General features: G+C 57.3%; 1 protein-coding gene across 1 annotated transcript; it reads right to left on the bottom strand.

The window, feature by feature from the left end:
* Window positions 1–3405: 3405 nt before the first annotated feature.
* Window positions 3406–16016, bottom strand: CDX1 (caudal type homeobox 1; the record flags this gene model as incomplete). Its single annotated transcript, XM_084268590.1, has 3 exons — window positions 3406–3612; window positions 3839–3984; window positions 15590–16016. The coding sequence occupies 3 exons, from the start codon at window positions 16014–16016 to the stop codon at window positions 3406–3408; spliced, it is 780 nt and encodes a 259-aa protein (XP_084124716.1).
* Between the last annotated feature and the right edge of the window lie 8434 nt (window positions 16017–24450).

Raw genomic sequence — 24450 nt, 5'->3', positions numbered from 1 at the left:
GGATGAGGTGCTGGCCAGTCCCGCTCCTGGCACATGGAGACCCAACATGGCTTGCCCATCCCTGCCCAAACAACGGCTGGCGGGAGGCAGGGGAGGACAGAAGAGCTGGGACACAGCAGATGCATTTCGTCACCCGGCCAAGGGGCGTGTGTGTGTGTTGGGGGAAGGGGTGGATGGGTGTGTGGGTGCATTTATTGCCTCTTCCCGACAGCGCCGGCTCTCTGTGCACACACGGGCGGCAGGGACCCAAGGGCACGGCTCATGGCTCGCTGGACTTTTACCTGTGCAAACAGGCAGGCGCCAGATTAAGGTATCAGTTGGAATTTCATCCTGTCAACGGCACCCTCAGCTTCTCTGGGAGGGTGGCAGAGCATCTTCTCTCCAGCCTGGCCCCCCACCCAACCACAGGCACACCAGTGCAGCGGGTGAATTTGGGAGATGTAGGTTTCATCCACCCCCAGGCTCTGTTCCCCATCAAACTTCCCTCTTGAGGATGACCATGCAGGTGATGGCAGTGCCAAGGGCTGGGCTGCCACCACCCTGTTCCCTTCCAGGGCAGGACCCCACCAGCCAGTCCCCACATGGCAATGACAAAATTCGTCATGAAAGACAAGCAAAGCCTGGCCAGGGAGGAGGATGCATGTGGAGAAGCCAGCCCCTGTCACAGAGACCATGCTGCATTCACGCAGAAGTGGACCCCGGTTTCCCCAGCTTGGCCCAGCTCTTTGGGCTTGTGGTCCATCCAGTCCCAGCCCTTTACCCATACAGCACGAGCTCCATTGTCTTTGCATTCCCTGGCCTGTTTTAGCTCTTAATGCCCCATGTCCCCTTGCAGGGGCGCGGGAAGGCAGTGGTCCCATGCCATGGGCAGCACAGGTCACCAGGGTGCAGCTGAGGTGCAACCACTTTGCTCTGTCCCTCTATCTGCAATGCCACCTATTCCTGCTCCTGCTCCCCCATCTCCTCCCACCCACAAAGACTTCGTCCTACAACAGGTATCCTTCCACAGCCACCTACCCTGTCCAGCCACCCCAACACACTCATCCCTACTTCTTTCCAGGCCATGCTTGGTCTATTTTGGAGCTTGAAGGGCCATTTAGGGCAGGGATTTAAGGGCACCTCCTTGTTTGGTGCCCTGCAGTACCAGGGGGACGTGACTGGGATGGAGGCAGGAGAGTGCCGGGCACCGATGCCAGCTGTCCCAGGCACTATCTCACATCCTCATTCTGTGTTTGCTCTTCTTGGACAAGGAGGATATTCAGCCCATGAACAGCCATAAAACAAGATTAGAGGCCAGGAGGCGCCAATGGGAGGTAGCCACATCCCTGGGCAGCTGGCCTTGTTCTTTGGCCTCCTCCAGCCCAAGCCCTGCCTCACCCTCTTTCCGGCTGCCCCTGGGGCTGTGAGTTTGCAGCCATCAGGTTGCCAGCCCTCTCTGTGTGACAAAGGCCACCCCCCCACAATGCCCCCATGGGAGGGGACACTGCACACTACTGCATCAAGACATCCATCCTCACTCTTTTCAGTGGGGCTGAGCAGGACCCCTCGCTCCCGACCCCAGCCATGCTCCAGGGCATCAGTGTGACCCCCGAGCTGGCATCCCTCCTCTGTCACAGCACAAAGGGTTGGGAAGAGACAGCAACAGACTCGTGGCATGCTGGATTCCTGCTCGCTTTTATTTCCACCAATGGCTGAAAGATAAAAAGGACACCCAGTTCTGCTGGACACACAGAAACTGAGCCTCAAACACTCACCCTCACCACCGAGCACAGCTGGCCAAGGGACATGTCAGCAGCCTCCAAAGCAGGGAGACCTGAATCCCATGAGAGCTGGCATGGGGCGGCCCAGTGGGATGGTTGGGACCCTCCTGTAAAAGCTACAGTGTTTTCTGGGCCACGAGGCACTGGGAGCAGTGTGAGGCTGGCAGCAGACGGGGTGGCTGAGGGATGTGATGCACAAACCGTGCTGGGTGTGATGTGCGGGCTCAGCGGGGCCATGTCTGCTGTTCCACCTCTCAGGAGCCCAGTGGAATGGTGCTGGGAAAGGCCATGTGAGCTGCCACATAAGGCCCATGCACCCTCATCCCCATCCCAGCTTTGGGAAGCCACAGCCTGGGAGCAGGAGAGGTCAGGGCTCAGCAGCATCGAGGGGCATTTCAGCTGCCCCTCACCAGCAGGAAAAGGGGGGTCTCGGTTAGACAGTGAGGGAGAGGTGGTCAGCACATGGAGGAGGGGAGAGATGGAGAGCAAAACCTGGAGTCCTTTGAGTTTGGAATAAAATAGGAAAAGCCCACTCATGTGTCTGTCTGGAAAGCATGTCTCCACCGCCTCACTGCAGGGCACGTGCCCACCCCTCTGCCTGGGACAGCCCCTGCTCACCCGGGCAGCAGGTCCAGCACCCACGGCCCCTGCACTCCCCTGGGACAGCACCACAATGCTCTCCTGGTCCAAGCCCTTCTGGGCAACATGGGGCTGGTTCTTGCACCCTGTTCCAGTGGCAGACCTTCTTGTTCTCCTCCCCTTGCCCATGGGAAAGTGGTCTCTGGGCTCAGCAGGGTGGTCTGCCTCTAGCATGGCATGCCTGTGCCCAGCTCTCTCCTCTCTCTCCCTGTGCTCTGGGAGGAGGATGGCTGTGGTGCTGCCTTGCAGTGACACAGCTTGGGGCATCGGGGCTGCTGGGCACGTCTCTGTGTGGCTCTGTGAGGCTGCAGGGGCAGAGATGGGGGTGGGCAGGAGTGGGTGATGCTGGGGTGGTGGGGGGACATGAGTGGGGGATGCATGGGGAACTCTCACCAAGGACGTGCTCCAGCTTGCTACCATCACTGTGGTTTGAAGGAGCCCCCCACCTTGGGTCCCATGGCTGAGGGTCCTGCCTGGTTCCCACAGTCCAACTCGCTTTGCCTTTGGCATCCCCGTTCCCAGCGCAGCAGATCCAGGAGACCAGCTCAGTGGAAATTTGCTTTACCCTGAGTCCAGCCGGGTCTTTTTTCTAGTTCAGTCTTGTTCGAGCCTCAAAAGCACCAGGCAGTTGGATCACCAGGAGGACCAAAGGAAGCATCCTACCAACTCCACCTGAAGCACCATTGAAAACCATCCTTCACCACCCCTCCCTCCCTTCTGCTGACTTTAGGACCTTGCCTTGGGCTACAGATACCAGAGACCAGACCGGTGCGTGTTTCCTACAGGACAGCAATACTACCTAACCTATTTTTTCTCGTAGGAGAGATCCCACCAGCTCCTTGTGAAGGTCCCAGTGCCACCTCACCCAGCTTCACTGGCCACCCAGTTGGTTCCACCAGGGACCATCGTGTCTTTGGGAAGGGGCTGTCACTCTTCAGAGCACGAGGACCAGCTGGGCTCTGTTGCATAGTGCTTATCTCTTGGTGTCTATAGCTGGTGAAGGGGGTTAAGGCATGAATTCCTCCTTGATTGTCAGTGGAGATGAGGAGACGAGGCTCGGGGCGCTGCTGCTGCACAGGCCTCCCATGGGTCCCGGCGTGCCAACGGCCGGAGGGGTCGGTGTGGTGGTGCTGGTGGGCTGGCTTTGCTGCTGCATCTTCTTTTTGTTCACCTTCCTCTCCTTCGCCCTCCGATTTTGAAACCAGATTTTCACCTGCAGAAGGACAAAGATGGCAATTCAGAGATGGGGACAGATGCAGCCAAGGGTGACAATCCTCCATGTCCCTCTGGGGCACAGGGAGCATCCTGGAGTTTGGAAGAGAAGGCAGAGATGTCGAGCAAGGTGGGACCTCCACTGCCTGCTTGGGCTTCAGCCCTTCCCCTTTCCAGCCCCATCCCCACCCAGGACACGGGTTTTCCTGGGACACCACAGCACTGACCTGTCGTTCAGTGAGCCCCAGGGCAGTGGCCAGCTCAGCCTTGCGGCGGATGGTGATGTAGCGGCTGTAGTGAAACTCCTTCTCCAGCTCCAGGCGCTGGTGGTCTGTGTAAACCACCCGGTACTTGTCTTTTGTCCTGGTCTTACCTGGCAGAGAGAGTAGAGTGGGGTAAGATGAGGAGGTATAGGGGTGGGTAGGACCATCACCAAGAACGTGGAAGAGCTACAATAGCCACATGTGGGGAGCTCGAGAGGAACATGGCAATACCCTGGGAGTCAGTGGAAAAGTGTTGGGAAGGTCCCACTGGATTTAATGCCCATCCTGGATAGCACCAGAGTGTCTCTCCATGTTGGAAAGCACGTGGGCATTGAGGAAAGGACTTGGTGGAAAGAGCAGGAGAGATTCAGAGGCATCTTGACAAGATGGACTACAAACCCATCACACACCATCCATGAGAGCAGCAGAACCACAAGCCCTGGGGTGGGCTGAGGACAAGCTGCCTACAAAAATACATCCTGGGGGGGCTGAGGGAATTCCAACTCTTTGTCAGGAAGCCCAAACCCCAGGTGCCATCACTTGAAGGCATCCAGGCATTATTCTGTGATTCTAAACCGGGGTGAGGGAAAGATGGAAAGCCCAGGGATGGCAGCATTCCTCTGCCACCAAGGGGGTTACCTTCCCCTCCCTGTGCCAACCTAAGATGGACAGAGGTTTATTCATTTGGTGCAGCCTTCAAAGATGCTCTGCACAAGCAGCGACGTCCAGCCAAGCCCAGCCCGAATCTCCCCTTGGCCACCCCAGCTACAAACAGAGCTCAGGGCTGTGGAGCCCCATATCTTCACACACACACACACACACACAGACACACATCCAGTGTGGCTGCAGACAGCACGTGCTGCTTTCTCCCAGAAAAAAGGAGTTGCATACAGCCCATCTGCCTTCGTTAGCTCCTTCGTTAATCCTCACACAGACAGGGTGGGCTCTGGAGCAGGAGCCAACAGCTTGGACCAGGGACCATGGGGGGGGGGGTGTGGCACTTGAAGGAAGGGTGCCCATGCCTGGTAGTTTGCTGACAGGTTCCTGGTGCTTCCCTCTGCTCAAGAGCCCACAGGTGGGGAATAAACACAGCTGGGAGTATTTGCTTCTCCACCCAAAATAACAAAATCCTGTTCCAGGGTGTTGGGACGGATGGGGTTGTGCTTCCACTGTCCTTCCAACTGGGAACTTGGCCATTTGTTCACCTGGCAGACACCTTTCACAGAATCACGGAATCACCTTTGCCCATCTTCTCCTGATTTCTGCTGCTGAGAGCTGTGCTGCAATGGGAAGGGGCAGGAGCAAGCCCAGAACGGCTCCATGGATTTCCTCACTGCTGCTCTGGGTGTTCCAACGTGGGCAGGATACTGCCCATCCCTGCTGCAGATGTGCGGGGAGGGATTTCTAGTGACCCAGCTTGCTGGCTTCCCCCAGAAAAGGGGGGGTCTTTGTGTGACTACCATCTTCTTCATTTGCCCTTTGCACACCAGTCAGTTTGGGTCAAATCTAATGGGCACCAAGACATCTCAAGTTCTGACTGTCCTACCAGAAACAGGAGTTTGGGTAGCACAGAGCAAAACTCTGCTTCCAAGGCTCCAGGGTTGACAGACATCTGAGAACCTCCAAGCAGCAAAACCCCAACCCTCAGGCTGCAAATCTGTTTCTCAACCAACCCAATTTCATTTTTAAGGGTGTCTCTCCCCTGCTTCCCTGTTGCAAGGAGTTGGGCACTTTCCTATGCCACCTCTGATGCTGGATTTAAATGTAAAAGAGCATCGGAGATGGGACAACCCAGGGCCATTGTTGGCTGTGAGTGGGAGATGCGCTCCCTCAGGATTGTTCCCCTCACAGCATCCCATGGGATGCCAAAAGGCAGCTGGCTTTCTGCAAACAGGCAAAAGCCAGCAAAGGTCCAGGTCCTGCCACTGAGTGAACTATGTGTGGAAATGTGTGTGTGTGTGTGTGTGTGTGTGTGTGCAGGAGTGTGTGTGCGCCCCAGGGTGCATGTGGAAGCTGGGGTGGGTGTGAGAGGCACCTCTCCCTGCTGAGGCTTGACCCCAGCACTTCCAATCACAGAAGCAGCAGCCCTGCAGTTGGAGTTATCACCCAGCAGCCTGCTCCTGCCACCGCTCCTGGAGGTGGGTGCTGGCACGGGCTCGGCACAGCATGAGCAGGGGCTGGCTGAGGGTCCCAGCATGGTCCCCAGGCAGCACCAAAGGAAGAAGGGCAGGAGCACAGCAAGGCTGCAATCTCCAGGCACCAGGGCTGGGCTTTAGCTGCCCACTCCTGTTTGAGGGGTGTGATGGATTCGGTCACCACCACAGAGAGCAGGGAGCCCAGCTCACCCCTGCACTGTTAGGAAGCGAACACCTAATCCCCCTTCACTGCCACCAAGAGCAGACCTGCCTCTGGCCACCCAGGGTACAACCAGGTAAAACTGGGGTGAAAACAGCGATTTGGTTGAGCAAGATGAACTACCATGTGAGGGGGTCTACGGCAGCAACGCTGGGGGTTCTGTCTCCTCTTTGGCACACATTGGCCGTGGCAGCTCGAAACAAACCCCACCGTGGCACAGTGAGGGGCTGGGGTGATGCTGTGGGCACCCACATGGGGACCCCACACTTTCCCCTGAATCCCTGCCCTTCCTGTGGGGTCACTGCCTCCTCTCGCTGCCCTGTAAGGAGCAGGGTCCAGCAGGATGAGAAGGGATCCTGCAGCACAGCATCTGCAGACACAGCGATTCCTGGGGAGCTACAGAATAAACCAGGGGCACCAGCAGAGACCTATGCAGGGTTTAGCATCTCTGTGAGAAACCAGAGGCTCCCTTCATCTGCTCCAGGCTCAGGGATTCCTACAAGATTTTTTCCTTTCTCCTAGAAATGTATCCTCTTTTTTTTTTTTTTTAACTGTTTGGGGTTTTTTTCTTCTTCTTCCTTTGAAAGCAAAAACCTTTTCTGAAGAGATAATGACTTAAAAATAATCTGATTTGCAATATTGCCATGTGAATACCACTGCTTGGGGTAAAACCAGCAGCAAAGCAAAGGAATTGACAGATAAAGTAAAAAAAAAAAAAGAAAATAATTAAAGAAAAAAAAGCAACAAGGCAGTTTGTGAATAGCACATGTGCCACGAATTTCAGCAGGAATTATTATTTCCTGCCACAGCTGTAAATAGATCCATCACAGCTTGTCCTTTGTAATTCCCTCTTCATCCTTGACAAAGCCTGTGCTTTACCTCAGGTCTGGCAGGTACCCGGCCGTGCCAGTGATGAGCTGGGCACTGGTTTGGGGACTTGCTGCCCAATATCAGGGTGTAAAGACTCAAAGTGGAGAGCTCCTGACCAAGCCTGAGATGGAGAGTTATTCATTTTGACTAATTGCTGGTTTTGGTGATGTTTGCTGAATTGGGGGAAGGCGCTGGGGGTGATTCACAGGGAAAAGGAAAGGGTTTGCTACAAATACCTTTGACAATGAATAATTCAGCTACCTTGAATATGAATGCTAGGTTACACTTACACCCTCTCCTGGAGGCTTTTTATGGCTCTGTGAAAGGAAAGAGGAAATTCGGGATGAGCCAGCCTGCCCCCCCTTGTACCTATGGGGAGACCCCAGCGCTGAGCAGAGGGATGGAGCTGCTCCCACATTCCCAGCAAAGCCTGTTATTGGGGTTGGGTCAGGCTGTCCCATGGCTGGGATAGCCCAGGGCTGCTGCTGCTGTGCCAGGAAGGAGCACGGGTGGGGTGCACAGGGTGCACCGGGGATGCCGGTGATGTCTCCTGGTGCAGCTAGCTCTTTCCAGCCCTGCTGTGCATTTTAAGTCTCTCCTCCTTGTCCCCAAAAGACCAGTCACAGAAACTGCTTGGGCAGCCAAATGGAGCCATCCACGGGGCCAGTGGGAAGGGTTTCGGCTTTGGGATCAAGGCAGGGCCAATGGCTGCATGGGGAGAGGGTATCGTTACCACTGTTAATGTATAACCCTAATAGCACTCACCTGAGCCATGATTAGATAAGGGAATAGCTTTAACATGCTGTGCAAACCCCAAAGGACACACTCCTGAGCGTGCATGCACACACACTTGCACACACGTGGGGGGACAGGGTCCTGACCCCCAGTCCGCATCTGCTCCTCAGGGCAGCACTGACCCAGGGATGGGGATGCTGGAGCTCCTGCTCTGGACAGGAGCCTGGCAGGGAAAGGGAAAAACCAAACTAGATCCCTGCACCTACCATCATGGGCTCTGCACCCTCAGGGATGTGGCAGAGGATGACAGGTAATTCACCCTCTCTAGGGTGAGCCAGCCAAAGGATGGCTCCCAATAAGAAACTGTGCCCCAAACACCCCAGAAGACAGGCTGCAGCATGATGGGGTGTTTCGAGGTTGGTGTTGAGGAACTTTGGGAAGTGCTGGGAAGTGTCTGGTTCAAACCAGGGAGAGAGTGGGGCGGCAGCAGCACCCTGGGCAGAGGTGGGAAGTAGTGAAGGAGCAAGAGCTGGCATGGTGTTTGCAGCCTGTCTTTGCCCTGATCCACAGAGCACCCGTCCCAGTGTGTCCAGCATGGCTAGGAGGGGGTCAGGCCAGCTCTGAAAGGAGTGTCCCCATCTGCCAGACACGTCCCTGACCTGCACTGGTTCCTAAAGGTCTCTGTCGAAGCAGCTGCAGGCCCTGGCTCTGTGGGAAGCTGCCAGCAGCCATCTGGACTGTGACCCAGGCAGCCAGGGCCTGGCAGCCCCCACACGCTCACTGGAGCCACCAAGACGAGACCAGCTGCAGAGGTCCCCAAGGCCTGGTGACATGGGAAATGCTGGCACAGGGGATGGAGGTGACACTTCCAGGCCGGCCAGCCCAGCCCCTGGCATGACTGGCATGAAAAGTCTGGGCAGCGTGCTCCAGAGCCACCACCCTGTGTGTTCTCACCTTCCCAGCTCTATCCGCACAGCCTTGTCTGCCTGTCTGTCTGTACTGCGTGCCAGGACCCACATTATCTGATGGCTCTACAGCCCTTTAATGCCAAAACACATCAGGTGTGAAGGTTCCATCACCAGTCAGCACCAGGGAAAGAGCTTGTCCGCACTGAAGGCAAAGTGCAGCAAGACAGGGTACAAGACTGTCCCCCTGGTTGGATGCTTTCTCTCCATGATAAAGCTGATTCATTCTGAATGAGCAGAAACTATGTGCAGAGGATAAAATCCTCCCATCACAGAAGGACCAGTGTTCAATCTGTCAGGATTTGCCAACCCCTGCCCAAGGAAAGCACCAAGAGAAGTTTCACCCCACCCCAGAACAGCTTAGGCAATGCTATGGGTGGAGAAACTGAGGCACGGAAGCAGCTCCAGAACAGAGTGGAGTCCCAGGGTCAGTGCTGCGGGACTCCCCAGGAAATGTAACTGCTGGGTGCCCTGCAGCTCCATGGGGGGAAGGAAGTCCCCCACCACCACCCCAGCCCACAAAGAGAGAAGGGCACCTGGCAGGGTGATGCCCCATGACAGAGACCCCAGGCCCAGGAGAGGGATGGGGTCGGCTCCTAATGCTTGGGAGCCCCCAGACTGGCTGGAGTCACCCCATCTGGCAGCCAGATGTGCTCCAGCTGCCTCTGTGTGGAGGGGTCAATGCTCCCTCTGCCGAGCAGAGGCCATGGCAGCCATGCTGACGCTCGGATCAGGCAGCCCAGCTCACTTGACCATCCTTAAACATACTGGAAATGGGAACTCCAAAATCTGCACAGACAGCATCAGGGGCTGATCTCCCCCCCAGCACCCACCCTCTGCCCTCACACCCCACACCCACTTGCTCCCCACCTTTCCTCTTCAGCTCCAGCAGCAGCTCCAGAGCACACAGGCTCCTCTGTGGCTAGGGAGGGGGGGGATAAGCCCAAGCCCCCCGTCCTCCCTGAGTGCTGGGAACTAGCAGGTCAGGGTTTTCACAAGCCTTCCCCTTCCTGTGCGTGCTTTTCAATGCTGTCAGCTATTTTCCCTCTGCTGCAGGAAGCAGAGAGGTGATGGATGGGACGACCGACATGGGGTAAAGGACTTGGAGCCATGTGGTTTGCTTCATAACCACCAGCGAGAAACAAACCCCTTCTTGAGATCCCTGCCTGAGACCATTCCCCTGCCAAAGGGTGTTGGATTTAGACAACTGCCAAGTGTCAAAAAGTGGGTGAGAGGAACTGCACACCTTCCCCTGTACATATTTAATGTGTCTGTACTGCAGAGGGAGGGGATGCTGGATGAATGGACCCTGCCAAGGCTTCCCCAGTTCTGCTCCAGGTTGGAGAAATGGACATTTCAGAGCTGCTGGGATGAAGGCAGGACTCATCAGAGCAACTCCCCTGTCCCTAGGGTAGCTCCTTGCACGGCTGTTGGCCTGACACTGACCCAAACCTGGGGCTTTCTTCCTGGTGCCAAAGACTTCAGAGCACATGGCAATGGTCCTGCCATCACCCCACTGGCAATAAACCCCGGGTTGGATCAATACGTTGTGCACTGGGAATGTTTCACCTACAAACCCGTGCTGCTTCATAGTCTCCTGCACACAGAGGAACGAGCCTCGTGCTTCCAAAAAACCCACCCCCCCACTCTGGCTTTTCCCTATGTGAGTGTGTCTGGGTGGGGATTGCTTCCCTGGGGTTGTGGGACTGGCAGAGCTGGGTGGCACAGACCGCATGGCACAGTCACATGTGGCAGCCTGGCTGCTGCTGGGACGGGGCAGGAACACACAGGTAGGAGCCGGATCAGGAGAGCGTGGACCAGTGTGCAGGAGAACAGGCTGGCTCCATCTGGGCTCCACGCTGCCAGCACAGCAGGATGGGCACAGCTCTGCACCCACACCCATACCTGTGGGATGAAGGCACCCCCTCCTGCAAGCCTCATCTTCCTCCCAGGAGGCACAAATCCCAAGGGGATGAGGAACAGGTTGCTAGCAGTTGCAGCAGCTCCCCACCACAACCCCGTGTTCTCTGACATGGAGCGACATGAGATGCTTCTACACCCAGGGCAGCAGCCCGAGGCTGGGCGTTGGGGCAAGCCCTTCCCAGCCCTCTGGTGATTCAACCCTCTATTTTGGCAACTGGCAGAGTCCTTCCGTTGCTCCCATGGTTTTATGAGCACCCAGCCCAGGGCCGCCAGCCAGGCTCTTGTGTCAGGTCAAAGACCGCCTCGGCAAGGAGGGCCAGGGCGGCACTGGGGCTGGTGAGCACACAAGGGCTGGAGACAGCCTGTTTGGGAGCATCACCTTCATTCCAGCACCACTGAGCCCGGATCTAGCTCGCCAGATCAGCAACCTGGCTGGATTTGGCCCGGCAGTGGCATGGGGACAGCAAGGCGGTGGTGCCGGTCGGGTACTGGGACTCCTCTTCCCCTCGCAGCCCCATAGGGCTCGGCCCATCCTCACTGTGGGGCAGCGCTGGGGGGAGGATCCGGCCCCTTATCCGGGTGATCGCAAAGCTAACATCGCTGCCGTGGGTGTCCTTGAAGGGTCCCCTGTAGGAAACATCTGCCATTGGCCAGAGGTTTAAAGTGTCCCTCTGCTAATCCCGGGGTATTAGCCAGCCAAGCCCATCACGTAGGTATGGCCAGAGCTCCAGGGAAGCCCTTTTTTGTTCAAGGAAAGTCAGTTCTAGGAAAGTTTGAGAGGCCTGTACCTTGGCCAGCAGGCTAAGCTGCCAACAAATCCCACTTGGGGCCAGGAACAGGTTGTGGGTTAATAATTCAAAGGGAGAAGACCGATGGGGTCCGCTGCACGCATGCACCCAGTGACCCAGGGGAGCAAAGGGTCTCATGGGGAGCAACCGTGTCCTAAAGAAGGGTCTCCCACACAAGTACAGATGGGGAAACACATTGTCCTCCAGCCATCACCACCACCCCAAAATGCACCATGCACGGTATGAACCCTGCCTGTCCATGGAGAACGTTTCTCTGCCTCATTAACAGAGCTTTTCATTTCCTCCAGCTGTCATGGATTTCACCAGGGCTTAACCAGTAGAGCTGGGAAACTGAGGCACAGAGAGTAAAAACTGAGATGGGAAACGGTGCACACAGAAAATCCCCACTCCCCACGCTGGGAGCATCACTATTTGCTCCTTACCACCCCAAAACCTGTCTGGGGACCATGGGCACTGCTACCACACAAAGCCCTCAGCACATTCACCTCCCTGGGGGATGCCCCAACGCCACTTTCACTTGCAATATTTAGCACTGTGGGGGGCCCCTCAGCTCGATTAGTGACCTAAAAGCCAGACCCGAGGCAGTTTCTGGCGGATTTGCATAACTAACGAGCAGAGGGTGAATTTCAAAGTTCAGCCAGCCACCCTTTCCAGCCGCCTTCCTGAGCTTTTTATAGAGCCGGGGGCTTGCAATTCACCGGGAAGTTTGCAAATAATTGTGAAGGAGGAGGAAGCGTGAGGCTCTGACACGCTGATTTTATGAGCAGAGAGAAAGGTGGGAGAGAGAGGAATGAGGCCTGGGGACATCTTCCAGCTCGCTTCCCTCTAACTCCTGATTCCCAGCCACCCATCCCTCTGGCATTGCAATCCCCTCTGCCGCAGGGTTAGTTTGGCTCAGCCATGTATTTAGCAACAGGTATATAAAACCTTCTCCCTGTGAAGCCTGACTCTGCACTGAGTCACTGGGAGATTTCTCATTGATTTTTCTCCAGCTCTGGATCGTGTTTGCAAAAGCCCCCGACACACTTACACCCCCTGAGTACCGTTCTCTCTTAGGAGCACCACAGCTCTTTCCCCAAAGCTTTCCAACTGCAGCCACGAGCTGTTTATACAAGGCAAGACGGAGAGGGAACCTGAATTTACAGCCCTCTGAAGCGTTATGATTTACAGCATTTGCAATGAAACTGTTGATATTTATAGCATAAAAAAAAAAGCCTGGGTGTTCATTTCCTATTCCCACTGTGGTGAGATGGGTAGTTAATCAATCCAGACTGATTAAAGTCCAGCTTATTGATTCCAATGAAATATTTCAGCTAAGAATTTCACCCTTATCTGTATGGAGCCCATCTCTGCCCTGCTCTCTTTTGAGCTTAATGCAGAAAGGTTTCTCTTTTTTTATTATTTTTATTTATTTAAAGGGCAGCCCTGGGAAACATGGGCTGCATCCCACTGTCTTTAACCTGTTTTGGCAGGGGTTTGGACTCGATGATCTCTCGAGGTCCCTTCCAACCCCTACAATTCTGTGATTCTGTCTCCCAGCACATGGTCCCACTGCAGCCAAATCCTGCAGCTTCTCGGCACCAGCAGTGCTAATCTTGGACCAGACAGAGACACAAGGACAGGTCTTGAATTTGCAAGTACCTTAAAAGCCAGCCTTGCTGGTCATCCAACCTGGGGAAGCACCAGAAGAAAGGGGCTTTCATCCCAACACCCATCCCCACGTTGCTGGGGCTGGGCTGGGGCAGCTCCTCCTCTGAGTGCAAGGGGAACAAGGCTGATTTATTCATCCTTTTGTATGTGTTTAATCTAAGAGATACAAACTAAGCAACTAATGATATTTTTTTCCAGAATTCAATCAACTCAATTGTCATCTAACTCAATCAGAGGCGCTTTAAAGCCCCTGCTTTATCTCGGCCCCGCTGCTGGTGTAAAACCGTGCCCTTGATCCAGAGGAGAGGCGTGCTGATGCTTTTCTTTGCTCATTAATTTTCCCTCCTACCTCTCTCCTCAGAAGAAACCGAGATGTCTGGACCTACAAAACCTGCAGACATGGTGGGGTCCCAGCTGCTTGGGAGGGGGGATGCAGGATCACACCCCCTTTCAACCCCAGGGCGGAGGAAAGCCCTCGGCCCCACCATGACTGTGGGTCTCCATCCCTGGGTATGGTGAGAGGCCTTTTTCCTAAATACTTAGATCAGTGTTTAAAATGCACCAGGAGATACCAGCTGGCCTCTCTCCCCTGCCCTTCCCATACCAGGTGGAGGGTGGGGGGGTTCCCCCTTTATCTAGATGTTCTGCCTGCTCCACTGCAGCCACTGGTCTCACTGGGACAGCCTCATCCTCATCCCTGCCACAGGGATCTGGCGGACACGAGGGGCTACATTCTGTGCTGAAAGACCACAAGGCGCCTCTGCACCGGCCCCTTGCTTGGGGGTCTCCACTCAGGGCTTAACCAGCCCCATGCAGGGACAGTGTGAGGACAGAGAAGTCTAAACTTGGAGACATCACACACAGGGAGCCCGGGTCCCCATGCTGGGGACATGGAGCAGCAGTAACCAAAAGCAAACTCCCCCCCGAGAGATGCCAGGAGCCACTCCTGTAGTGAGTTTGGCCTCAGCAGTGCTCTGCAGAGCCCATGGCCGGCCCGGAGAGGGAGAGGGGTGGCGGGTCCGGGCAGGCCCGGCGGGCAGAGGGTCCCGCTGCGGACAGGACGGGTGGAAGGGGAAGATGAAAGGGCAGGGCAGGGCAGGACAAAGGGCCCCACACCTCACCTCGCTGCCAAAGGAGCCGGCCACCATCTCCATGACAAAGAGAAGCCCTTGTCAATTTGGGCTGCCCCCAAGGGGGGATCTGCCCACCGCCTTTGAAGTGGGCAGCAGGAACCCCCCACCCAGAGCGGGCAGGGGGCTGGGGTCGGCCAGACGCTTCTCCATCCATCCCACCCCCAGGTCAGGAGTTCAGCAGGGACAAGACCCCGGGGACAGGGGGACAGGACCCCAAGGACCGCACGGCTGCTCCAAGCCCGGGGCCAACAGCCAGCACAGGGGGACCCTGCCATGCGGCACACAGCACCCACATGCAGTGCACACGCACACGTGGCGTGCTGTGCCCGGAGCACCCACATCCACCCTCCACGTGGCACCGTCCCCAAAGGCACTGTGCTTGCACACACACCACACACGCATGCTCACACCAGGCCTGGCACAAGCACCACACACACACGCTCACACCAGGCCTGGCACACACACCACATCTTCACACGCAGCCTGCACCGTGCACACACAGCACACACACATGCACGGTGCTGTCCTCAGTGCTCAACACCTTGCACTCACAGCGTCCCTTGCACACTCACTGTCTATACAGCAAGCCCCATGCACGTACTGGTGCACGAGGGTGCGCACACAGCCTACAGCACCTCACACGCACCGAAGCCATCTTACATACAAACACACGGGACATGCGGCACCTTCCCTCCACATATACGGGTCTGGTACCTTCCCTGCACACGTATACACACACACTACACATGCACACAGCATAAGGCACCGTGACACACATACGTGCACCCCCCCACACAGGCACTCCCATGCAGCTGCACACCGGCTCACACCCGCAGCCCTGCACACTCACCCTTGCACACACGAGACACCCCGGCCAGCACCCCTTAGGGCTGGCAGGGCCCAAGGATCTGGGGGTCTCTGGCTCTGCCCATCCTACTCAGTGGTGGTGGGTGAGGGCAGGGGTGCAGGGGCAGAGAGTAGCCAGGGAAAAGGACTTTCCAGCAATATAAACCCCACTGCCAGCAGCACTGGCACCCTCCCTGCCCATCCTCGAACCCTGCCACCACAGCGGTTGGGTCCCCCTGTTCTTTGGGGAGCAGGGGCCATGCCAAGGGCAGGCTAGGCATGCTATTCCCTCCCAGCAGTCCCCTTGCCAGGAGTACCATTCGGCGGGATCCATCCCCGCAGACTTGAAGCCCAGGGATCCATCCCCACAGATTTGAAGCTACACAGAGGAAGGCGCAGGGATGCAGGGCTGGGGGAGCTGTTCCTTACCGCTGCTGCTGGTGCTGGGGATGCTGCGCCTCATCCACTCGTATGGGGTGCGTCTCTGGGCATTAGGGGAGAGCTGGGGGACCGAGCTGCTGATGGGCGGAGGCAGGAGTCCAGAGCCCGGGGGCTGGATGGGATTAAAATCTGGGGGGCTGAATCCAAACTGCCCCGGGCTGGCGGTGGAAGGTGCAGCAGTGGTCCCGTAGGAATGCCAGTCCTCCTTGGCAGGGGTGTAGGGAGAGCCCCAGGCGGCTGCCGGCTGCCCGTGGTGGGGGTCGTTGTTAATCCCCGGCACATGGTGGTAACCGGTAAAGTCCGAGTACTGGGGCGGCCCCGGCACGTAATTCTGGGGGTTGAGGTTGAGGCTGGGATGCCGGACGGGGCTGGGATACATGTTGGTGTCCTTATCCAAAAGATAACCTACATACATCTTCCCAGGCCGGCTCCAGGCACATGCTGCGCTGCCCTGCCGCCGGCTGCAGGCCGGGTTTCCTTCGGTGGGGAGGTGGCCGCCCCTCCTTCCCCGCTCACCTGGGCCCTTGGGGAGCCGTGTCCCGGGGCCAGGCACCTCCCTGCCCACAGGCTTTTATTGGGCCCAGCCTCTCGCAGCATTTGCATTGAAAGGCAGGTTTGCATTTCAAAGTGCAGGAACCCCAGCGGGCCAGGGGGGCCAATTCAAACCTCCCACCCTGGCTTCAGAGGAGTCAAGGTGCTGGGTGACCCCGGGGAGCACTGAGGACCCACCGTCCCCTCTGCTGTCACCATCCCACCACCCTCCCTGCACCATCAGCCGTGGTCCCTTTGTAGCAGCTGGCTTTGGGGACACTGAGGCACTGTGGGTGTCACCCATGAGGATGCCCCGAGGGAGCCCACCCATCCCTGAAGCCATCTATACCCCAGGAGCAGGGTGTCTTGGGCTGAGCCCTCATACTAAAGCCAGGCTGTGCCAGCCACCAGCCCTGTCCCCACACTGGGGGACACCAAGCCCTCGCTCTGGGGTGGTGCTTTCCCACCCAGGGTCAGCATCCGCCTGGCTCAGGGACAAATCCACCCCCCTGAACCCAATAGCAAAGCTCAGCCTGGCCCCAGAGAGCAAGATAGACAGACACATAGCTGTGTGCAGGGGGCATATCCACACTGTGGACCCAACAGAGAGTCCCTGGGCTCCCACACGGCTCCAAGGAGCTCCTGACCCCACTGCAAGAGGAGTTTCTTATCTCTTTCCTTTCCTACAGAAGGAAGGAAACCCAGGCAGAAAGGGGACCCCCACAAAGCCATGTCTGCCTGCAAGGTGGGAATCGCCTGCCTGTCACAAGTCAGGCCAGGCACACCTCTCTCAGGCGGGGACAAGGGACTAAGGACCAGGAAGGTGTTTGGTCACCTCCCCCAAGGCCACCTCTGCCCTTTCCTCTGCACCAGCCCCTTCCCTTGCTGGACGAAGGACACAGCCTGGAATTTGACAGTAAGGGAAAAAAAAAGAAAGAAGCAGGGGGGGAAAGAGACATACAATGAGATTGAGAGGAGAGGATAAAACAAGAGACTCTCAGACCATTTTCCTGATATGAACCTGGGAAGGGTTTCCAGTCTGGAATTGCCTCACTGATTTGTGGCAGTCAAAAGGAAAACGGTAACAAAAGCAGCAAAACCTCCCTGACTCGAGCTCAGGGCATGTGATGCATCACCATTTCTTGCCTGACCCGTCCAGCAGCTGGTGGCAGATGTCCCCAGCGTTAGCTGGTGGGTCAGGGACAGCACCTGGCAAGCTGTGCTCGCTGGGACCTCGCTCACTCCTGCTCCATCCCTTCCTCCCCACGGCATCCTGAGCATTTCTTCCTGTGTTCAGAGAGGGATCAGTGCATCCCTGCGGCCCTGCAGTGCTGCTGTCACCTGTTTGCTCGAGGTGGACTTTGTGAGAGCTGCAGGCAGGCCAGGCTGCTGCTGTTCCCACCCTGCAATCAAGCACGGCACGCTGGAGTCATAGCAGGACAGCACCCCCAGCCCCAGAGCTGTGGACCTGCAGAAGCCCTGCACCAGCCCTGGGTGCTCATACCATTGCTCCAGCCCTGATTCCTGTGGAAACCAAGTGAAAGTATTACAGGGATCCACTCCCTGCAAGGATGTGGGAGACAGGATGAGATCAAAGGGAGACAGGGAGATGCAAGGGATTTGGTTTGCAAGAAGAGAGCAGAGTAAATCCCCAGCAATGGGAAATCACCCCCAGAGCTGGCATTGCCCAGGCTCTGCCTTCTAGGCTTGGCACGGCAGGAGGTACAAGAGGTGAGCATCCTCCTTGTGCAGCATCCTCCTTGTGCCTTGCAGCATCCCTGGCCCCTCGCCCAGCCTGGTCCCAGCTCCCTCCCTCATGACAAAGGTGACTATCGTGACCATCCCACCCGACACTGCAGATTCCAGCTCACACCACAGCACAGATTGATTGATGTGCTGCATAACTCCATCTATTCTGGGTTTTCCTCCAAGGTCTCAGCACAGCCATGGCTTTGTTTAAACAACTGAGCCAAGTCCTTCCTCCTCCTCTCATCAGCAAAGAGATGCTAGCTCAGGGCAGGGGTGGGAGGGGGAAAGAAGAACCCCCCATCCCAAGTGCATGGTGGGGGGTACGGAGGAACACAGGTGCCTGCTGTGTCCCATGCCAGGGATGTCTGTGTTTCGGGGGTGGGATGCTGGGGTTATTCCTGCTGCTGGCTGTTTCCAGCGGGCAGTGATGGGCAGCCCCCCTCTGCCCTTTTCCTCTTCCCAGCCAGTGGAGCCATGGCCAAGGGCCCAGGCAGCTGTCGGGGACCGGGGATCCCGGGGCAGCACCCCACACCTGCATCCTCCCTGCAGCAGGTGAAGGGCTCGGCAGGGCGCAGCATCGCCAGGTGCCTGTTAACAGCCCTGAGCTCCCCCAGCACGGGGAGGAGGGGGCAGGGAAAGACAATTGGGCCATAAACAGCCACTGACAGTAACTTCCCTCTTTTCCTTTTCTTTGGGCTGGTTATTGCTGGTGGGAATTATAGTTGGCAGAGTTTATACTTGGGAAGAAGCAGGTGAAGAGCTCTCCATGGGCTCCCTTCCATGGGCTCTCTGAGGAGCATCCCAGCTGCTAGACTGGGGCTGAAGGGTGCTGCTGGGGGCTCCTGGTGCTCCAGGATGCCACCTGCACCGGAGTCCCGTGGGTGTGCAAGACAGGGGCTGCCAGAGCCCATGGGTGTCCCCAGCTGGAGGAGGGGAGGTGGCTGTACCTTCTCCATCCACCCCAGAGAACCCCAGCACCAAACCCAGCCTGCGGAGTGCCTGCTAGTCCTCCAGACTTGAGATTCTTGGTGGAATCCGGGCAGATGCAGAGGAGAGGGAAAGTGGCTGGGTTCCCCCAAGGCTCTTGGGGCTTGGCGCCGCTATCCGTGATCGAGTGATGCCATCTCCTGGAGGCAGAAGGGCCGTGAGGTCCCCAGGGCCAGGCTGCAATCAGCTATCACAGATGGAGCAGGTTTGCAGGGACACCACCCCACCACCTCCTCCTCCCATGGAGGATGCACTCACCCGGGAATACCAAGCCCTGCCCTGTCCTCGGGCTTCTTCTGAGCCCCCACCATGGTTTCGGCAGGACAGGGAGATGCCCAGAGAGTCCGGTAGGTGCCTCCCCTCGCTCCCCCTTCTCCACAGACCCACCACCTCCCCGGCAGCCCTAGGAGCTCATAGCCTCCCCACTCCACCCAGCCCCTGCTACTTCCAAAGGCAAACCTATGGCCTCAGTCAAGCACATCCCAGAGCTGCCTGACCCCATGCACAGCCCAGCCCAACCCAGTCCTGCCCAAACCAACCCAGCCCTGCCCAGCCCAACCCAGCCCTGCCCAACCCAGCCCAGTCCTGCCCAACCCAGCCCAGTCCACCTTCCTCTCATTCCCCAGCTCCTGCAGCAGGAGGGAGGGGAGAGCAGACCATGCCTCCTGTGCATCATTCCTTCCATACACCTTTGGGGCAGCATCCTAGAGAGTGAGGGAGGGATAGGGCAAGCACAGACACCCCACCAAATGCCTTGAGAGCATCCCCTCCTCTCTGGCAATGGAGACATCAGTGCAACCCTCTCACAGAGGACAAGCCCCTGCCCCAGCTCCATTAGCCCCACTTCAGACCCCTGTGTGCCCTTTGGGTTTTCCTGGATGCCTGCAGCCCATTTCTGGTGTCTGAGCTGAGGAGGGCTCAGCAGATCTGGTCCCCAGGGAGAGATGGGTGCTGGACCAGGGAAGCCCAAATCAAGGTGCTGCCAGCACTGCTGTACAGTTCCCCCCTCCCAAGTTTTCCTGATGATGCTTTGAGACCATCCTTAAGAGGGCACTGGGGATGGGGACACACGCTGGCATCTCTCATTGCTTTCCTGCACGCGTGGGGCCCCAGCAATCCCTGGGCTGGTGATGTGATTTGGGACACACGGGGTTCCAAACGTGGCTGGGGTCCTGTGAGGAGCATCCTGGCTGTGCTTCGCTCCTTCCCAGCATCCCAGGCGCTGTGCACTCAGAGGGTTAACGATTCCCACATTAAGTGGCTGCAGATGTGTGGGAAAGTCTGGGGCGACCGGACGGCATCGCTATTAGTATTCACCCAGGAGCCTGCCGCTGCCTCCCGGGGCTCTGCGCAGCACATTGAATCCTGAGGCTTGCTGTGGGGGTGAGGAAGAGTGCATGGGACGGGGGTGGAAAGGCCCTGAGGAGGGGAAAGGCAGTGGGCTAGCATCCTCTGCTGCTGGCTAGTGCCTCCTCCAAGTGCCTGAACTCAGGGGATGTAGGGGACAGGTCCGCGTCTGTAGGGACACAGCACCATATGGCATGGGGCTCAGTGCTACCTCCTGACACCACCATTGCCCTGCAATGCCAGTGACTGGTGGCGGTGGTGGTACAGGATGCTCCCCAGCCCGGGATGCTCCCCAGCACATTGTACTCGGCAGTATGGTCACTCTGGAAGGATGTCAGCACTTTTCTGCCTCCCCTTCCTCCCCTGGGCACTGCTGTCACCCACTGCCACCCTGGCAAAGCAGGACCATGCACAGGGGAGTGGTTCCTCTGGGGGCTGGGGCAGAGCTCTGGAAAGGGCTGGATGAAACCTCCGTGCAGCTCTCCCCGGGCCCAAGAGCTGGATCCAGCCAGGAGCAAGTGCTGGCAGCTGCTGCTCCAGATGTGCTGCCCAGATGTGGTGCCGTGCTCCCCGGCACCCGCCAGTCCTCTCCTGTGGTCTGTGGCTCAACGCATCAGAGCGATGCTGAAAGTTCTGGGCTGACTTGGGGTTGATAGAGGCTTGGCAGGACCCAAGCCAGGAGTGAACCTGGCCCTTGTTAAACCTTCACAGACGTGGAGAAGGTCAGCTGCTTCTTTCCTACTGGCCTCTCACCTGCGCATGGGACTTGTCACTGACTCCAGCACGGCCACTCCCACTGTCGTGTTGGGTCACCTGGCTCTGGGGTCTCTTCTCCACACCAGGTGCAGGATATGGGCTCTTTCCTATGGCCCCAGCTCCACCTGGGATAGGGCAGGAGGTCAGACAGCTGCTGTGATCCAGGTGATGCCAGAGCAGTCCGAATGCCTCAGCATGTCCCATCTCAGTGGCTGCTGTCCCCTCCAGCAATGCTGCACTGCATGACCCCAAGGCCCCACTAGCACCTAAGGATGCTTCCAGACCCTGGCAGTCACAGCTGAGAGTGGCTCTGCAGCCCACACTGCAGCTGTCCCAGCCCTGGGGGAATCACTAAGTCCTGCAAGCACCACAAACAGGGGGTGTAGGCACCAAAAATAGAGGTGACCAACGAAGGAGGGGATGAGGCAGAGGTAGCTGAGCTGCTCCCCTCCACCCACATGCTTGCACAAACTAGTCCCTCTGGCTTCAGTGCTTCCTCTGCGCTGGCCTTTCCCAGGAGCTGCTGTAACCCCGACGTGCTGTTCCTAAACAAAATGTGCAGCCCTGGGTGCTCCCTGGGGATGTGTAACATGGGCCGCCATGTGCTTGCCAGGATGCTGTGGGGTCTCCGGGATTCTCCCAGCATCCCAAAGCAATGAACCCTGGCCTTTGCAGACCAGCTATTCTGGGAGGGGGGTTTTGTTTGTCCCTGCTCCCAGGAGTGGGTGTCAGGGTCATCTGTTTGCAGAGGGGAGGGGTGGGGTATACGTCCCACCTCGGGATTGGGATGCTCTGCCCTCCAGCACGGTCTGCACTCGCTTCTCCACCCCCTGCTCACCCCAGGTCCCCCATCCCCAGAGCGAGGGACCCAGCAGGATTGTGCCAGCGGGTTTCTCTCTCTCTCTCTGGTTGTGCTGGGAGCAGTGATGCTGTCCTTGGAGGGGGGACGCTGCCGGGAAATAGCTCTGCTGAGCTATTCCCAGCAGCCCATGTGTCCTCACGCAGGGACCCATCAGACGTGTCTGTATCCCCTGGGAAAAGTGTGGGGAAGAGCCATGTGCACAGCACGTTCCCTCTGCTGCCTGCCCCCCATGCAAGCCGCTCTCACGCTCGCCGGCTCCTCTTCTGCATGACAGACAGACCGTCTCAGGTCTGGGGAGGGGGGCTGCCAGGACCCCCCAGTGAAGGCCACCACCACATCTGGAGTCAGGGAATCCAGCCAGAGGAGCAGCAGGGTCTCACCCAGCCATCACTCTGTCACTTCCACGAGCAGCCTGGTGTAAGAGCCCCTCCAGCTCCAGGGAGGCTGCCTCTCCAGCACCCCTCCTTACCCCAGCCCCCCTCCCCTGCCCAGGCTCAGACAGACCACATCTCCCCTCCCCTATCCACGGCTGTGCCAGCCCGGCTGCCAGCCCCTGCCAGGCACGGAGCCAGCACATGATCATCTCATGTGGATAAGCAGGGGTGCCACAGCCTGGCTCTCCTTGCCCTCTGTGGCTGCACAGGATAAAGACCTTCCCCTTCCCCTTTGGATTTTCGTTGGTGCAGAGAAAAGAGGGAGATAACGGGTGATAAGCAGCAATCTCTTGGGCTCATCCAGCTGGGGAATCATTAGCTGTGCCCATTGTGCAGGAGTTCATGAGCAAGGCAGAAGGCAATGAGTCTGCCTTGCAGACAAGCTGGGAGCACAGATTTCAGCAGTGCTGTCTTTATGGGATGGGCTTTTTCATTCTTAGAAAGGGGAAGAAAAAAATAAAAGGGAAGCTAGATAGGTATCTTCCCAGGAGAGTCTCATTTTTCAGGATAACTGGTGCATTTTTGCAGTTTTTTCCTTGTTTGGATTAGACAAAAGCACATCCTCAAGATGGAAATGGTGGCAAGAACTGATGGGTCAAAAGACAACCTTGATCCAAAAAGCTTCTGCACCTTGTTATGGTGCCAAAACAAATGGCAGAAGAATCCCTTGTTGGACAAACAATCGTGTTTTCCCTCTGGAGGGATACTCAGAGACTTTATTCGAGCTCATCAAGGTGTGGGGAGGATTTAAAGCTGCTTCATCAGCTGGCTTCCATCACACACACACACACACACACACACACACCCCAGCACAGGAGGGGTGCAGACCACCTGAGATGATGGCGTGGCTGAGGCAGAAACACCTAACGCCTCTCCCAGCCCCATGCCCCTCAGCAGCCCAAACACTGTGTCCAGTTCTGGGCTCCCTGGTATAAAAAAGACAGAGGTGTCCTGGAGAGAGTCCAGAGGAGGCTACAGAGGATGATGAAGGGCCTGGAGCATCTCCCCTGTGAGGAAAGGCTGAGTGAGCTGGGGCTGTTCAGCCTGGAGAAAAGAAGACTAAGGGGGGACCTTATTAATGTTTATAAATATCTGAAGTATGGGATGCAGGGGGAGATGGCCAGCCCCTTTTCAGTGTCTGTGGAGACAGGACAAGGGGCAATGGCTGCAAGTTGGAGCACAGGAAGTTCCACACCAACATGGGGAAGAACTTTTCCCCAGTGAGGGTGAGAGAGCCCTAGGCCAGGCTGCCCAGGGGGTGTGGAGTCTCCTTCTCTGGAGACATTCAAGACCCATCTGGACACCGACCTGTGCAATATGAGCTGGGGAGCTGAGGTTGGACCCCATGAGCTCTCGAGGTCCCTTCCAACCCCTGTGATTCTGTGAAATACCCCCAAGACCCCAACCAAACCCACCCCTCTGCCGCAGCATCCCTGTTCCACAAGTCCTTTTATTCCCCATTTCCCCCAAAAAACAAACAAAAGGATTCTGGGGTGTGTGTGTGGGGGGTGTGTGTGTGTGTGAGTGTGTGTGAGTGTGAGTGTGCATTGGCGGTCCCCGAGCAGCCGCAGCCAGCCGGGGGTCAGCGGGGCGGGAGGCGCAGGGCCGGCATGGCACGGCCCCGGGAGGCGTCCGGGGGGAATACGCAGAGCCGGTTCAGTACAGGCCTTCTTTAATAAAAACATGAGTCAGCTGCTGGCGTGGGCAGCGGATTTTCTACACATCCCCTCATATCCTGAGAAAGGGAGGAAAAAAAAAAAGGGAAAAAAGAAAAAAGAGAAAACTAGAGGGGAAAGGGGGGGGGGGGGGGGAAGGGGCTTGAGGAGGGGGGAAAAAAAGAAAAGAAAAAGAAAACAGGGAAAAAAGCCAGAATTGAAAGCAGACACAGGGAGAGAGCAGCTCCTTCCCTCCGGTTTAAGGAGGCGAGAGCCGGGCTGGTCCGGGCTCCTTTTGTTTCCCGTTAGCCGGGCCCTCGCCGCTCCCCCTGCGGCAACCCCCCCTCTCCTGGCAGCCGCTTTGGCTTCTCCTCCTTCTTTAAAATCCACCGCCCCCCCCTCACCCCCCACTTCCTCCACCTCCCCATCGCGCTCCTCTGCCGGGCTTTAACCGAAAAGTTTTGCCCTGCAAAGGGTCCCCGCCGAGGGTGGGGGGGAGGAAGTCGGAGGGACTCCGCTCCTCATTGG

The sequence above is a fragment of the Gallinula chloropus genome, assembly GCF_964237585.1.
Source record: "Gallinula chloropus genome assembly, chromosome: 10".
Taxonomy (NCBI): domain Eukaryota; kingdom Metazoa; phylum Chordata; class Aves; order Gruiformes; family Rallidae; genus Gallinula; species Gallinula chloropus.
The sequence above is the reverse complement of the archived record's forward strand: the minus strand, read 5'-3'. Positions and strand labels throughout refer to the sequence as shown.